Raw genomic sequence first — 15,464 nt, forward strand, 5'->3', positions numbered from 1 at the left:
TGTCTTCTGTATGTATTAAAATGTAGAAAGTAGTAAACAAAGCAAGAAAAAATAAAAATAAACTAAATATGAATATAAATGAGAGAGTGTTAAACGTTTGTCATGGTGGTATATGTTCAAGGATCATTACAGTAGGCTAGTAGGCTGCCTGCTTGTATATTTAATTATATAATAAAGTTAAACTTTTGGGGTAAAATGCTCTCCTCCAAATGTCACTGCAGTGAGTGAATAGACAAATGGAAAGCTTGAAAATGACAATTACATAGACCTCAGTAATAGTCATGAATTACTATTAGCAAGTGTACAGAAGTGAAGATGATAAAATATTAGTAGTATTGGAGGTCAGCATTTGGCTTCTATGTATGACTTATTTGTAAATATTTTGTAAGGCACTCTAAATATAGCCTTTATTAATTATTATGATGAGCCATTCTTCAAAGTTCAAATACGCCATATTTTTGTGACCAAGTATACTCCAGATGTCCAGATAGTATCTTGTACACATCATTGTAGACCATGACGCATTTCTAAATGATATTGATAAAAAATAGATATTAATGTATTTCTAATAAATTAGGTATAAGGTAATATTAAGGATTTTATTATGGTCTTCAGTCTGCATGGCCCGTGGGGATACAAAGACTATGTACTTTTAACACTACTATCTACTATTAAGGTGAAAATTTTACAACTGACATTTCTTTGCTTACCAGTATTTTTCACTGTAATATTAAGTGGTAAATTAAGCCAAAATTAGGATACATTAATAAATTGCAATCTAGAAATGCCCAGTCCACTATTTTGCAGTATTTGCCCTTTGTAACTTTTGTGTTGTTTCTTCACATTTGTGCCAGAGTAGCTTTTGTTTCTCAGCCTCCTCCGTGCAGCCTGTCACTCTGAATCACACCAGCGCTCAAACAAACTGACACAATCGTATGTATGAGGTGCTGCTTTGGGAAATCTGTGGCCCCAAACATGTAATTTATGAATTTATTCAAAAGTAACTGAAAGTATAAACAAATGTAACAAAGGTCAGGAGGGCAATATCAACTAAAGCTCAGTAACAAATCCAAGTACATAATCATATAATTCCTGTAAAGAATAATCCATTAATGGTCATACAAACAGCCTCTTATTTTGCTGGTGATAATGGGCAATTTGTAGACCTTTAATTTCAATCAGTCGATCAATCAATCATTTAATTCATATATTTCTACACCAACTTTATACATTGTCTGCTCGCCTTTTCAAAAGTTCAAATCTAACCACTGAGAGCAAGAAATGTTTGCTTTATTTGTTGGAGCAACTCCATTGTCTGAACTGGGGCTGTATTTACGTTAAAATGAACAGTTCTGTTGATCTCATCTTTTTCTTAATATGTAAATAGCTCATGTATACATTTTAATGTATACATACATGTGTTCTAGGGGGAAACCACCCATTTGCATTATGTCAAAACCACAGTCACTGACCTTTACTGCATGGATGAGGTCATTGTGAAATGAGAACAGGCCAATGATACTTCACTGTGTTTTCCTAAATATGCTCCAGTTTCATTTCAACAGGAGATTCCAGTGAGGACACAGTCCGAGGCTGCTGACCATAGTGCAACCTGCAGTTCCAACAAATAAAGGACATACCAAAATGCCAAATGATTTGATAACGAAATACAACATTTATTTGAGTTCTTATGAGATTTTGAATTTTTACAGATGTAATATAATCCATAATTGAACAAAAAAAATACTTTTTCATTATCTTGCCATTTTGAATGAATAATGGGATGAAAATTGTAAGTTCTGACTTTACAGACCTGCCACTGAATAAAAATATAACACCTCTTCCAGACCAGTAGCATTTTCCATCACTAATAATTAGATCACACGTGTCGTTTTAATAACGTTTTGTCAACTTTACACCCTGAGGACACCAGACACTTCATGCATTTTTCAGGCCACACGCCCAGAATTAACATGTGCCCACGAGGTGAAGGAGGATGAACCCAGCTCCTCCGCCTCCCACAGCTCGCGGACTTGGAACAGGGCCACGGGAGGATTGGCTTCCCGCTCCTCTCTGGGAGGAACCGGTGCGCCAGGATATACCCAAAATAAGGACTGTCCGATATCAGTTTCAAACGCGTGACTCAGCTGCAGCTGCAGCATATCATTACTACTCCTGGGAATGGTCGGGATAGAATTGGGTAAGTTTAAGAACTCTTGGAGTTGACATGGTAGCGTTTAATAGGTTGTAATAAGAGCTATATAAGGATTTTGAGTCCAGGAAAACAGTGCAGATTATGCTTGAGGGACTGAAATGAATGAAACAGACTTTACCTGAGCAAGTTTCTTCAACAGCGAATGGGCCCCGTCTTGTTTTACGCTCCTTGTTCCTGGCAACAACGTCATTCACTCTGGGGAGGCGGGGGAGAGTGAAGGAACGAGCCAATCACAGCGCTGTCGCCCGGGGCTCGTGCGCTTTCGGAGCTTCACCGTGTAAATACTGAGGAGGAGGAGCGCACGAGAGGCTCATTACCAAGCAGGAACGAACTAAAGGGAGAATTGTCAGCTTCACAAGTGGAATGAAAACAGCTGAATTAAATCATTGGACTCCGCTTTACCTCAGTCTAAAGGTATATATCGACGCTTGGTACATTACTGTTCCACTAGCCTATTTGGAAGTTTTTTCTCTGTTTTTGGTAGTTTTCTTCAGTGTGTTAAAACTGAGAGACTTTGGAAATTGAGTCATTTGGGACACTGAAGGCTCGGTGTCTAGCAGCCTCATTGCAGCGCTCTCTTGTATTTGACTGTCTGATTTTGAATTATGTCCACAATAATGGAACAACCATTTTATGACGACTCGTTTCTTTCTGCTTATGGCCATCCAGGCGCGGCACTGCCAGACTACAAGCTGCTAAAACAGAATATGAACTTGAACTTCTCCGAGTCATATCGGAACTCAAACTTCAAGACACAACACGGAGATTTCTATTCGGCGGGGGACGTGGGCTCTCTGAAACTAGCATCTCCTGAACTAGAGCGACTCATCATCCAGAACAGCAACGGGGTTATCACTACAACACCTACGCCCGCGCAGTACCTCTACAACCGCGGCATCACAGAGGAGCAGGAGGGCTTCGCGGACGGCTTTGTGAAGGCGCTGCGCTGGACGACCTGCATAAGATGAACCAGATGGCACCCCCAAACGTGTCTCTGGGCTCCGGCGGCGTGTCCTGTCCCTCAATGCAGCCTGAGCCACTGGAGTACACCACTCTTAACAGTTGCACCAACCTGACCTCTGCCCCTAGTTATCCGTCCACGACCATTAGCTACCTGCCGCACCACCAGTACCCCCAGGCTGCTGCGCACGGCTCTCACCACTTCCAGCAGCCCCTCCACGCGCAGCGCTTTTGTGGCTTGAAAGAGGAGCCCCAGACAGTGCCGGACATGCACAGTAGCGACAACAGCTCTCCTCCGATGTCTCCTATTGATTTGGAGAACCAGGAGCGCATCAAAGCCGAGCGCAAGCGTCTGAGGAACCGACTGGCAGCCTCCAAATGCCGGAGACGAAAACTGGAACGTATTGCTCGTCTGGAAGAAAAAGTGAAAGTCCTGAAAACGGACAACGCTGGACTGTCAAACACTGCGTCTGTGCTGCGCGAGCAGGTAGCCCAACTCAAACAAAAAGTCATGACGCACGTGAGCAGTGGCTGCCAACTTATGCTGGCACCAAAAGTGAAGTCTTATTAAGAACTGAAATGCACTTTTAGAAACACTGGACAATAACTGCACTGCCGGCACACAGCAGGCACTTTGCTGTCTGGACTGGACTATGCGGCTCTTGGACCTCAGCCAAAAATCCAAGACTAAAACACTTAGGGCATTTTTGAGCGTTTTTGAAAGTGTCGTGTCATTGCTTGTTTACATTTTTACTTTATTTGTGATGATCCTTGATGTAACTTATTTGTGTTTATTAGGTTGATCCTGATAAACCTGTATTTTTTACTTGTACAGTATATATTTAAGTAAATTAAAATATGAAACCCCATCTCGTTTTTGGTTCTTTATCTTGTAGGCTAGATCAGCTGGTTAAAATAACCCCACATGTCATTTTCTCGAATAAGGCTTGTCTACGTTTCTCATCAAAAGTTTACGGCACTGGGACAGGCAATAGTTTGACGTCGGATGCGTACCGGCGTAGTACAGTTTCCCATTGACGTACGTGCGTCGTACCATATTTGGTCAACTTTGCCGGTAAACGTCACCTAAAAAAATATTTCCGGGAACTCCCTCCTACATTGCCAGTCAGAAAAGCTGCGTTTCTCCCTTTCGTATCAGCGCGTGTGAAGTAGATGTTTGTCAATGAGTGGATTATTCTAACGAAGGGAGTTTCCCTTGTTGCTTTCATTTTCCCAAAACAAGTCAAGCGCGTTAGGCCAGAAAGGGGTTACACAACAACTTTTTGTAGTTGATCTGAAATATAATTTGTGACGGGCTAAAATTCATGTAAAGCAAGTGAGTGGTAATTATTTTAATTACCTGTGTGGACAGTCCATAACCATACTGGACTCGCAAAATGTGGTCACCCCAACACTGTCATTGAGAAAGTCATTAAGGCTGAGCAAGGTTCTACTCAGCAGCGTTTGGCTATTGTGCTGCGTCAAAGGCATACAATAAGTCTAGTATCAGGAAAGTCTTAAATTCAAAGCAAATCTGAGCACAAATTAAAGCTAGTGCTACTAAAAGAGACAAGCGCATCCAACTTATATCGATAATTTCCCTTGTGGATCAATAAACTTCGTCTAAGTCAACTTGAAAACATTGGGAAATGTATCTGCTGCCATCTAGCTGTCAGAATTGGGATCGGACCAGCACATTTCTCCAAAAATGTTATGTGTAGTACGTTCAATAAGTTAAAACAGCAGTTGGATTTTTTTATTAAGCATTTTCTTTTTATTTAAGATGGTTACATTAGTCATTAGAAAGAACAAATATTGATCATTTCTTTTGTAAAACAACAACTACCATTCAGTGCTTTAGACTATGAGGTCGGCCCAATCATTCTACACTGGACAAGAAAAAACATTTAACCCCATGTGTGTGAACATAAATGGACGCAACTGCTAGGAATCATTTGCGGCAAGTGCTGTTGGGAAACCAGAGGCAGAGGTTTGTTTTTACTGCTTGGAGAAGTAAGCTTGGCTCTTTCCAACTTCTGGGATGATTGTATCACTGCCAGGTTTCCAGCCAGCAGGGCAGACTGTGAAGCACAATAAAAATAACTTACAATGAGCTTCAGAGGAGGGACCTTTAACATAATACAGGTCTAAGGGGACAAAGTACATAGGGTAATAGCCAGTAGGGTAAACTACTGCTGCAAGGCCACTCTCTCCCAGATAAAGAAATAACACTACCATAAAAATACTACAGCAAGTGAAGTCCTATTTCTCTATTGGTTCTTAGCAAACCTTTTGAGCAAATATAATTCTGTAAATATTTTTTATGTGTGGCTGAAGACATTAACACCAAGGACACAATTGCATTTAGAAATAGTCGGTACCAAATATTAAAAGTCCATATTTTTGACTCACCTTCTCCATGCTTATCGGTGTACTGAAAGGCCTGTACCAGACGCAGGGTTTCATCCACAGAGCGACCCACGGGCAAGTCATTGATGGTGATCTGTCTCAGAATGCCTTTATCATCAATAATGAACAGCCCCCTGAAAAATCATAGGAAGTTAAAATAAAAAAAACAATGCCTTACTCTTAGTGTCATTTGTGTAATCTCTCATGGTTTAACTCAAGAGAAACAACCATTAATTTTTGTCCGTGGTCTTACCTGTAGGAAATGCCGTCCTCCTCCTTGAGCACACCATAGTCTCTGGAAATGGATTTGGTAAGGTCTGCAAGAAGAGGGATTTTCATTTTACCCAGGCCTCCTTGTTTCCTTGGAGTGTTAGTCCTGTAACAATAAAAAAAAAACAACAACATAGTTAGTATAATGCAGCAAAATTTATATATATATTTTTTTTTAACTTAATCCGTTCTTGAGAGCCAAATGTCCTTATCAAAACAATACAGAAACGCTCTGAGATACTGATAAATCAAATTGGGGAGTGGCTAGTTTGCTTTGCTTTAACTGCTCAGTAACAGCTACCATATGAAAATACAAAATTATACTCATGATTGTTTGATAAATTGTTCATTTGTTTATTGTATGGTTGTGAATCATTAAAATACTACATCTCTCTTCCTAATTGTGCAGTTGTTTATTTTCCAATGTAAAAAAAAAAAAAAAAGGCAAACTGTCTCTTGAAGCATGTATGACACGTACCAGGCAAGGTGAGAGAAGTGGGAGTCAACAGAAGCACCAATAACTTCACAGTTGTTTTGACGGAACTCATCTGCTCGGTCACTGAAAGCCACGATCTCAGTGGGACAAACAAAGGTGAAGTCCAGAGGGTAGAAAAAAGAGCACCACGTATTTTCCTGAGGATAAAGAAAAGGTTTGTCAAACCCATATAAACTGAAATGATGAGAAAGACTGCACGCATCATACCTTTGTAATCTGACAACTTTATCTCTTTGAAGGATCCATCCATGTATAGTGCTGTGACCTGAAAGTTGGGGGCAGCCTGGCCGATCTTAGCGTTTCCAGAAGCCATGGTGCTGGTGGTGGAAATAACTGGGAAAAGGCGGTACTTGTTATCTGACAGATCCTTATGTTGTTGACCGCAAGATAAAGAGACGCTGGGTGGAGCTTGATTAACTCGTTTTTCTGACAGACTAAGCCCCCACGGACAGTTACCACTAAAGTTAAAAAAAAAAAAAAAAACACTAACATTTCAAAGGCTAGATTTTCCACGCGTCCGTGTTTGCAGCTTCAGTTGAGCAAACCAGCTCGAGTCACATGCAAGTCATGGTCACTCAGCAAGAAACAATGCCGTTTAAGAGGCTTATGCGTGCACTGTTTTAAGCATATATGAAAGAGCTACTCACGATAAATACAACAATTTAATGTACCTTTTCAATTGTATTAAGTTGAATCCAGTTTACTTAAGTTGTTGCATTTTACCCACTGTACTGCACTTTTGTACAGTTCACATCAGCTCATTGTAGTCAAAAGCCGTCTTGCCTAAACAAATTTGTCTTGCAAGCTCTGTGTAGTTGGGGGTAATTATTGGATCAAAAATGCCAGTAGACGAAGATAGGCCAGAGTAGTTTAGCCAGAAGAGAAATGAAGCTTTGGCTTTGTGACAATTCAGGCCCATTACCAGAAGAACAAGTGTCCGCACAGCTCTGCTAGCTTTAAGTTAGCTTTGAACAATACACATGTGCATTTTTTTTCTTCGAATATTTTAAATTGTGAACATAAGGAAAACCAAATTGGAGTTGCAGCCGTTGAACAGCTAAAGAAAACGCAAACATTTAAACTCACCTGTTTTTGAAGTAATGCCGTGTAAAAACGTTGGAGAGTGTAGAGTCTGGAGTCAGAGAACAGTAGAGAAGGGGCGGCCAAATTATGAGCAAGGCAAGGAGGCGTGACTGCAGCGATCACCGGAACTTAACTTAACAGCACTTTTCACAATAAAACATGTTATAGATATTATCTTTCTTTTTCAATTAAAATCTAAATAATTGAACATGTGACTCCACAATATGAGATTAAATAGTATATATCCATGGTGCATTGTGGATCTGGTATCTTTAAAGTTATTTTTTATGAAACTGTAAAATTGATCTGTTTTAATTTGAAAAGCGTATTTACCCACACATCCGCAGAAAAAATATTTTTCACCAAAGCAGTTTCGTGGAGCTTGCTCGTACTTAAATCTAACCCAGGGACGTAAAAAAATATGGGAAGAAACAATAATAGAACAATGATTAAGAGAGTATGCTAAATCTTTGAGTTGACTGCTATAGCAGACTTAAATAGATCGTTGTTCCGGGTAAATGTTGCCAATGCTAACCCGTGGAACAAAACAAAAGGTCGAGAGAAAAAAGCTGAGCAAAGGCCATCTGGTTTCGCAGTATTTTATGAATCGTAGGCTTTATTTTAATACAAGAAACCTTTTTTAAACCTGCAGCATAAGTGCCAGCCATGGATTCGCAAGGTAAGAATCGTTGTGCACACTGAGAGATGTGATTTAAACCTCATCTTATTATCATTTCATCTAAATGTAAGTCATACCCATTCGTTTTATTTATATCACGGAGCCAGCTAATCATCTTTTCTGTTGCTATCACTTTCTGTTAAGTTATTGTGAAAGTTTTGTTATTACATTGATGTCTCATGTGAACTGGCCCACAGCACCTGCTCAGCTCATCGTTTGTGAAGTGTGTGGCTCATTCTTTGACTCCCGACGGGGGCTCGCCAACCATGCCAGGGGGCACCTTCGCCAGCTCGGTGTATCTGAACCTGGTGCTGCTCCCATAGACCTTCTAAACCGGCTTATAGCAGAGAGAGATGGGGAATTTCCGAGTTTCAAAACACACTCAAGTTTTTCTGGGTTCAGCCCTAACCACCAAACATCACATCAGGATGCCAGTCCAGTATGTGCGGATGAGGGCACCATGTACAACGCAGGGCATAGAGTCTCGACAACCCCCCAAAGCACTTCTCTTCTGCCATTATCGTCATCGGCACTTAAGATGCTTGAGTCTAGATTAAGTGACTCTGGAAACTCTTCTACCTTAGAAACCTTAACCAAGCCACTATGGGCTCCACTGGCAACAGACGCTCCTATCACTTTAGGTTAGTCTGATCACTGGGGAGCTGTGTTAAATGTAACATCTAAAGGAGTTGAAGTTTAATGAAATTACATGCAGGTTAAAACTGGCTCAGTACTACATAGACATTTATTAAGGTGTGAACATCTTATTTACATCACAACAATTTAAATAAGTCCTCGTTTTATGTATGTACGGGTTTTATAACTTTTTAAGATTAACACATTGCACAGTTTGTTTATTTTGAGGGCAAAATATTCTCTTGTCATCTTTGCTAATTTGTCTTTTGTCCTTTCTTCATTTTACATTGTCAGACACTACTGAGGAACTCCACGTTTGTCATCTTTGTGGTTGCTGGTGTGAAACTCGCAAAGGCCTGTCAAGTCACGCCCGATCCCACCTTCGACAGTTGGGGATCCCAGACGGCGATGGCAACCCTATTGAGACCCTTTATCAACTGATGGAGGAGGAAGATCTCAAACCGGTCAACTGTGAAACAACTCCGGCTCTCCAGTCCAGCCCTTTGACCAAAGCCACCAAACGCCCGGCTGAAGTCTCCTCGCCAATGATGTCTACGCCAAACAAACAGCCAAAAAAAGGAAATTTTTATTGCGTTTTGTGTGGAGAGACATTTGAAAACCACAAAGGCCTGGCCATTCACTCACGCTATCATTTGCGACACTTTGGGGTGGATGACTTACTTGGGAAGGAGTCCTCAATTGAAGCTATCCAGGAGTTGATTGAGAGTGGTGTGTTGAAACCTCTTCCTAAAAACTAACTCCCCAACACCAACTTCTCCAGTTCAGCCTCTGTCCCCAATTTCATCCAAGTTTTCCCCAATTTCATCCAAGTCTCCCTCAACAGCAAAAGGTGCACCAAAGGCTAAAAAAGGCTTTCGATTTGCAGTGGATCCATTTTTTAGAAAACCAAAGCCAGAAAACACAGAAAGAAGTATCTCAGATGTACAGATGGTTGGCAGAAACTCTCCTCTACCTGCTACAAAAATCTTTATTGCTGGTAAGTCTGGACTTTTTTCCAGAAAAGTTGTATCTTAAATGTATGCTTAAATTAGCTGTATTTTTACTCTAATAATGTATCATTTGTTGTTTCTTTTTTCTTTTAGATTCAGAAAAACCACCAACAATCCCTTGTGATTACTGCAGCCAGTTGTTTGACACGCGTAAAGCCCTTTCTTGTCACGTTCGTTGTCATTTAAGGGAGCTGGGAGTCGCGTTGCCTCTTAACACTTCTCCAATTGAACTTCTCAAAGAAATAATTTCACGCCTTTCCCCTCCAGTATGTTTTTAATTCCCTTCCTCATTTTCCCTAACCTAGTTCATTTGGCTGTTGTGAATCATGATTTCTTTGAGAAGTTCAATTGGAGAAGTGTTAAGAGGCAACGCGACTCCCAGCTCCCTTAAATGACAACGAACGTGACAAGAAAGGGCTTTACGCGTGTCAAACAACTGGCTGCAGTAATCACAAGGGATTGTTGGTGGTTTTTCTGAATCTAAAAGAAAAAAGAAACAACAAATGATACATTATTAGAGTAAAAATACAGCTAATTTAAGCATACATTTAAGATACAACTTTTCTGGAAAAAAGTCCAGACTTACCAGCAATAAAGATTTTTGTAGCAGGTAGAGGAGAGTTTCTGCCAACCATCTGTACATCTGAGATACTTCTTTCTGTGTTTTCTGGCTTTGGTTTTCTAAAAAATGGATCCACTGCAAATCGAAAGCCTTTTTTAGCCTTTGGTGCACCTTTTGCTGTTGAGGGAGACTTGGATGAAATTGGGGAAAACTTGGATGAAATTGGGGACAGAGGCTGAACTGGAGAAGTTGGTGTTGGGGAGTTAGTTTTAGGAAGAGGTTTCAACACACCACTCTCAATCAACTCCTGGATAGCTTCAATTGAGGACTCCTTCCCAAGTAAGTCATCCACCCCAAAGTGTCGCAAATGATAGCGTGAGTGAATGGCCAGGCCTTTGTGGTTTTCAAATGTCTCTCCACACAAAACGCAATAAAAATTTCCCTTTTTTGGCTGTTTGTTTGGCGTAGACATCATTGGCGAGGAGACTTCAGCCGGGCGTTTGGTGGCTTTGGTCAAAGGGCTGGACTGGAGAGCCGGAGTTGTTTCACAGTTGACCGGTTTGAGATCTTCCTCCTCCATCAGTTGATAAAGGGTCTCAATAGGGTTGCCATCGCCGTCTGGGATCCCCAACTGTCGAAGGTGGGATCGGGCGTGACTTGACAGGCCTTTGCGAGTTTCACACCAGCAACCACAAAGATGACAAACGTGGAGTTCCTCAGTAGTGTGTCTGACAATGTAAAATGAAGAAAGGACAAAAGACAAATTAGCAAAGATGACAAGAGAATATTTGCCCTCAAAATAAACAAAACTGTGCAATGTGTTAATCTTAAAAAGTTATAAAAACCCGTACATACATAAAACGAGGACTTATTTAAATTGTTGTGATGTAAATAAGATGTTCACACCTTAATAAATGTCTATGTAGTACTGAGCCAGTTTTAACCTGCATGTAATTTCATTAAACTTCAACTCCTTTAGATGTTACATTTAACACAGCTCCCCAGTGATCAGACTAACCTAAAGTGATAGGAGCGTCTGTTGCCAGTGGAGCCCATAGTGGCTTGGTTAAGGTTTCTAAGGTAGAAGAGTTTCCAGAGTCACTTAATCTAGACTCAAGCATCTTAAGTGCCGATGACGATAATGGCAGAAGAGAAGTGCTTTGGGGGGTTGTCGAGACTCTATGCCCTGCGTTGTACATGGTGCCCTCATCCGCACATACTGGACTGGCATCCTGATGTGATGTTTGGTGGTTAGGGCTGAACCCAGAAAAACTTGAGTGTGTTTTGAAACTCGGAAATTCCCCATCTCTCTCTGCTATAAGCCGGTTTAGAAGGTCTATGGGAGCAGCACCAGGTTCAGATACACCGAGCTGGCGAAGGTGCCCCCTGGCATGGTTGGCGAGCCCCCGTCGGGAGTCAAAGAATGAGCCACACACTTCACAAACGATGAGCTGAGCAGGTGCTGTGGGCCAGTTCACATGAGACATCAATGTAATAACAAAACTTTCACAATAACTTAACAGAAAGTGATAGCAACAGAAAAGATGATTAGCTGGCTCCGTGATATAAATAAAACGAATGGGTATGACTTACATTTAGATGAAATGATAATAAGATGAGGTTTTAAATCACATCTCTCAGTGTGCACAACGATTCTTACCTTGCGAATCCATGGCTGGCACTTATGCTGCAGGTTTAAAAAGGTTTCTTGTATTAAAATAAAGCCTACGATTCATAAAATACTGCGAAACCAGATGGCCTTTGCTCAGCTTTTTCTCTCGACCTTTTGTTTTGTTCCACGGGTTAGCATTGGCAACATTTACCCGGAACAACGATCTATTTAAGTCTGCTATAGCAGTCAACTCAAAGATTTAGCATACTCTCTTAATCATTGTTCTATTATTGTTTCTTCCCATATTTTTTACGTCCCTGGGTTAGATTTAAGTACGAGCAAGCTCCACGAAACTGCTTTGGTGAAAAATATTTTTTCTGCGGATGTGTGGGTAAATACGCTTTTCAAATTAAAACAGATCAATTTTACAGTTTCATAAAAAATAACTTTAAAGATACCAGATCCACAATGCACCATGGATATATACTATTTAATCTCATATTGTGGAGTCACATGTTCAATTATTTAGATTTTAATTGAAAAAGAAAGATAATATCTATAACATGTTTTATTGTGAAAAGTGCTGTTAAGTTAAGTTCCGGTGATCGCTGCAGTCACGCCTCCTTGCCTTGCTCATAATTTGGCCGCCCCTTCTCTACTGTTCTCTTACTCCAGACTCTACACTCTCCAACGTTTTTACACGGCATTACTTCAAAAACAGGTGAGTTTAAATGTTTGCGTTTTCTTTAGCTGTTCAACGGCTGCAACTCCAATTTGGTTTTCCTTATGTTCACAATTTTAAAATATTCGAAGAAAAAAAATGCACATGTGTATTGTTCAAAGCTAACTTAAAGCTAGCAGAGCTGTGCGGGACACTTGTTCTTCTGGTAATGGGCCTGAATTGTCACAAAGCCAAAGCTTCATTTCTCTTCTGGCTAAACTACTCTGGCCTATCTTCGTCTACTGGCATTTTTGATCCAATAATTACCCCAACTACACAGAGCTTGCAAGACAAATTTGTTTAGGCAAGACGGCTTTTGACTACAATGAGCTGATGTGAACTGTACAAAAGTGCAGTACAGTGGGTAAAATGCAACAACTTAAGTAAACTGGATTCAACTTAATACAATTGAAAAGGTACATTAAATTGTTGTATTTATCGTGAGTAGCTCTTTCATATATGCTTAAAACAGTGCACGCATAAGCCTCTTAAACGGCATTGTTTCTTGCTGAGTGACCATGACTTGCATGTGACTCGAGCTGGTTTGCTCAACTGAAGCTGCAAACACGGACGCGTGGAAAATCTAGCCTTTGAAATGTTAGTGTTTTTTTTTTTTTAACTTTAGTGGTAACTGTCCGTGGGGGCTTAGTCTGTCAGAAAAACGAGTTAATCAAGCTCCACCCAGCGTCTCTTTATCTTGCGGTCAACAACATAAGGATCTGTCAGATAACAAGTACCGCCTTTTCCCAGTTATTTCCACCACCAGCACCATGGCTTCTGGAAACGCTAAGATCGGCCAGGCTGCCCCCAACTTTCAGGTCACAAGCACTATACATGGATGGATCCTTCAAAGAGATAAAGTTGTCAGATTACAAAGGTATGATGCGTGCAGTCTTTCTCATCATTTCAGTTTATATGGGTTTGACAAACCTTTTCTTTATCCTCAGGAAAATACGTGGTGCTCTTTTTCTACCCTCTGGACTTCACCTTTGTTTGTCCCACTGAGATCGTGGCTTTCAGTGACCGAGCAGATGAGTTCCGTCAAAACAACTGTGAAGTTATTGGTGCTTCTGTTGACTCCCACTTCTCTCACCTTGCCTGGTACGTGTCATACATGCTTCAAGAGACAGTTTGCCTTTTTTTTTTTTTTACATTGGAAAATAAACAACTGCACAATTAGGAAGAGAGATGTAGTATTTTAATGATTCACAACCATACAATAAACAAATGAACAATTTATCAAACAATCATGAGTATAATTTTGTATTTTCATATGGTAGCTGTTACTGAGCAGTTAAAGCAAAGCAAACTAGCCACTCCCCAATTTGATTTATCAGTATCTCAGAGCGTTTCTGTATTGTTTTGATAAGGACATTTGGCTCTCAAGAACGGATTAAGTTAAAAAAAAATATATATATAAATTTTGCTGCATTATACTAACTATGTTGTTGTTTTTTTTTATTGTTACAGGACTAACACTCCAAGGAAACAAGGAGGCCTGGGTAAAATGAAAATCCCTCTTCTTGCAGACCTTACCAAATCCATTTCCAGAGACTATGGTGTGCTCAAGGAGGAGGACGGCATTTCCTACAGGTAAGACCACGGACAAAAATTAATGGTTGTTTCTCTTGAGTTAAACCATGAGAGATTACACAAATGACACTAAGAGTAAGGCATTGTTTTTTTTATTTTAACTTCCTATGATTTTTCAGGGGGCTGTTCATTATTGATGATAAAGGCATTCTGAGACAGATCACCATCAATGACTTGCCCGTGGGTCGCTCTGTGGATGAAACCCTGCGTCTGGTACAGGCCTTTCAGTACACCGATAAGCATGGAGAAGGTGAGTCAAAAATATGGACTTTTAATATTTGGTACCGACTATTTCTAAATGCAATTGTGTCCTTTTTTGGTGTTAATGTCTTCAGCCACACATAAAAAATATTTACAGAATTATATTTGCTCAAAAGGTTTGCTAAGAACCAATAGAGAAATAGGACTTCACTTGCTGTAGTATTTTTATGGTAGTGTTATTTCTTTATCTGGGAGAGAGTGGCCTTGCAGCAGTAGTTTACCCTACTGGCTATTACCCTATGTACTTTGTCCCCTTAGACCTGTATTATGTTAAAGGTCCCTCCTCTGAAGCTCATTGTAAGTTATTTTTATTGTGCTTCACAGTCTGCCCTGCTGGCTGGAAACCTGGCAGTGATACAATCATCCCAGAAGTTGGAAAGAGCCAAGCTTACTTCTCCAAGCAGTAAAAACAAACCTCTGCCTCTGGTTTCCCAACAGCACTTGCCGCAAATGATTCCTAGCAGTTGCGTCCATTTATGTTCACACACATGGGGTTAAATGTTTTTTCTTGTCCAGTGTAGAATGATTGGGCCGACCTCATAGTCTAAAGCACTGAATGGTAGTTGTTGTTTTACAAAAGAAATGATCAATATTTGTTCTTTCTAATGACTAATGTAACCATCTTAAATAAAAAGAAAATGCTTAATCAAAAAATCCAACTGCTGTTTTAACTTATTGAACGTACTACACAAACATTTTTGGAGAAATGTGCTGGTCGATCCCATTCTGACAGCAGATGCAGCAGATACATTTCCCAATGTTTTCAGTGACTTAGACGAAGTTTATTGATCCACAAGGGAAATTATCGATATAAGTTGGATGCGCTTGTCTCTTTTAGTAGCACTAGCTTTAATTTGTCTCAGATTGCTTTGAATTTAAGACTTTCCTGATACTAGACTTATTGTATGCCTTTTACGCAGCACAATAGCCAAACGCTGCTGAGTAGAACCTTGCTCA

General features: G+C 40.3%; 5 protein-coding genes and 1 pseudogene across 7 annotated transcripts; 3 read left to right on the plus strand and 3 right to left on the minus strand.

Annotated features, from left to right (window-relative positions):
* The first annotated feature begins 2,676 nt into the window (after positions 1-2,676).
* On the plus strand, positions 2,677-4,044 carry LOC129410276 (transcription factor JunB-like; annotated as a pseudogene).
* An 877-nt stretch (positions 4,045-4,921) lies between these two features.
* Positions 4,922-7,576, minus strand: LOC129410277 (peroxiredoxin-1-like). The gene is given in 7 exon segments (XM_055157933.1): positions 4,922-5,256; positions 5,588-5,718; positions 5,838-5,960; positions 6,333-6,469; positions 6,471-6,487; positions 6,558-6,683; positions 7,437-7,576. Coding segments are annotated over 6 exon segments (597 nt in total). The 5' UTR covers positions 6,664-6,683; positions 7,437-7,576; the 3' UTR covers positions 4,922-5,173.
* A 431-nt stretch (positions 7,577-8,007) lies between these two features.
* On the plus strand, positions 8,008-9,992 carry LOC129410275 (protein Wiz-like). Of its 3 annotated transcripts, none has more exons than XM_055157932.1 (4): positions 8,008-8,112; positions 8,310-8,420; positions 9,043-9,745; positions 9,852-9,992. In XM_055157932.1, exons 1-3 carry the CDS (start codon positions 8,100-8,102, stop codon positions 9,504-9,506), a joined length of 588 nt encoding a protein of 195 aa, XP_055013907.1. In that variant the 5' UTR covers positions 8,008-8,099; the 3' UTR covers positions 9,507-9,745; positions 9,852-9,992. The 3 variants fall into 3 exon arrangements, with proteins under 3 accessions (XP_055013907.1, XP_055013906.1, XP_055013905.1); XM_055157931.1 differs by having other exon boundaries at positions 8,022-8,112; positions 8,310-8,753; XM_055157930.1 differs by lacking the exon at positions 8,008-8,112 and having other exon boundaries at positions 8,119-8,753.
* A 67-nt stretch (positions 9,993-10,059) lies between these two features.
* On the minus strand, positions 10,060-11,040 carry LOC129410381 (protein Wiz-like). Its single transcript, XM_055158450.1, has 2 exons — positions 10,345-11,040; positions 10,060-10,238 (listed from the first exon to the last, which is right to left on the minus strand). The coding sequence occupies exons 1-2, from the start codon at positions 10,898-10,900 to the stop codon at positions 10,060-10,062; spliced, it is 735 nt and encodes a 244-aa protein (XP_055014425.1). The 5' UTR covers positions 10,901-11,040.
* A 130-nt stretch (positions 11,041-11,170) lies between these two features.
* Positions 11,171-12,662, minus strand: LOC129410343 (protein Wiz-like). The gene is made up of 2 exons (XM_055158264.1): positions 11,981-12,662; positions 11,171-11,782 (listed from the first exon to the last, which is right to left on the minus strand). The coding sequence occupies exons 1-2, from the start codon at positions 11,991-11,993 to the stop codon at positions 11,334-11,336; spliced, it is 462 nt and encodes a 153-aa protein (XP_055014239.1). The 5' UTR covers positions 11,994-12,662; the 3' UTR covers positions 11,171-11,333.
* A 761-nt stretch (positions 12,663-13,423) lies between these two features.
* Positions 13,424-15,178, plus strand: LOC129410342 (peroxiredoxin-1-like). Its single transcript, XM_055158263.1, is given in 6 exon segments — positions 13,424-13,477; positions 13,479-13,530; positions 13,601-13,754; positions 14,124-14,246; positions 14,366-14,496; positions 14,832-15,178. Coding segments are annotated over 6 exon segments (597 nt in total). The 3' UTR covers positions 14,915-15,178.
* Positions 15,179-15,464: the final 286 nt, after the last annotated feature.

This window comes from Boleophthalmus pectinirostris, unplaced genomic scaffold (genome assembly GCF_026225935.1).
Source record: "Boleophthalmus pectinirostris isolate CB_2022bp ecotype Guang Dong unplaced genomic scaffold, ASM2622593v1 HiC_scaffold_22, whole genome shotgun sequence".
Lineage (NCBI taxonomy): Eukaryota > Metazoa > Chordata > Actinopteri > Gobiiformes > Gobiidae > Boleophthalmus > Boleophthalmus pectinirostris.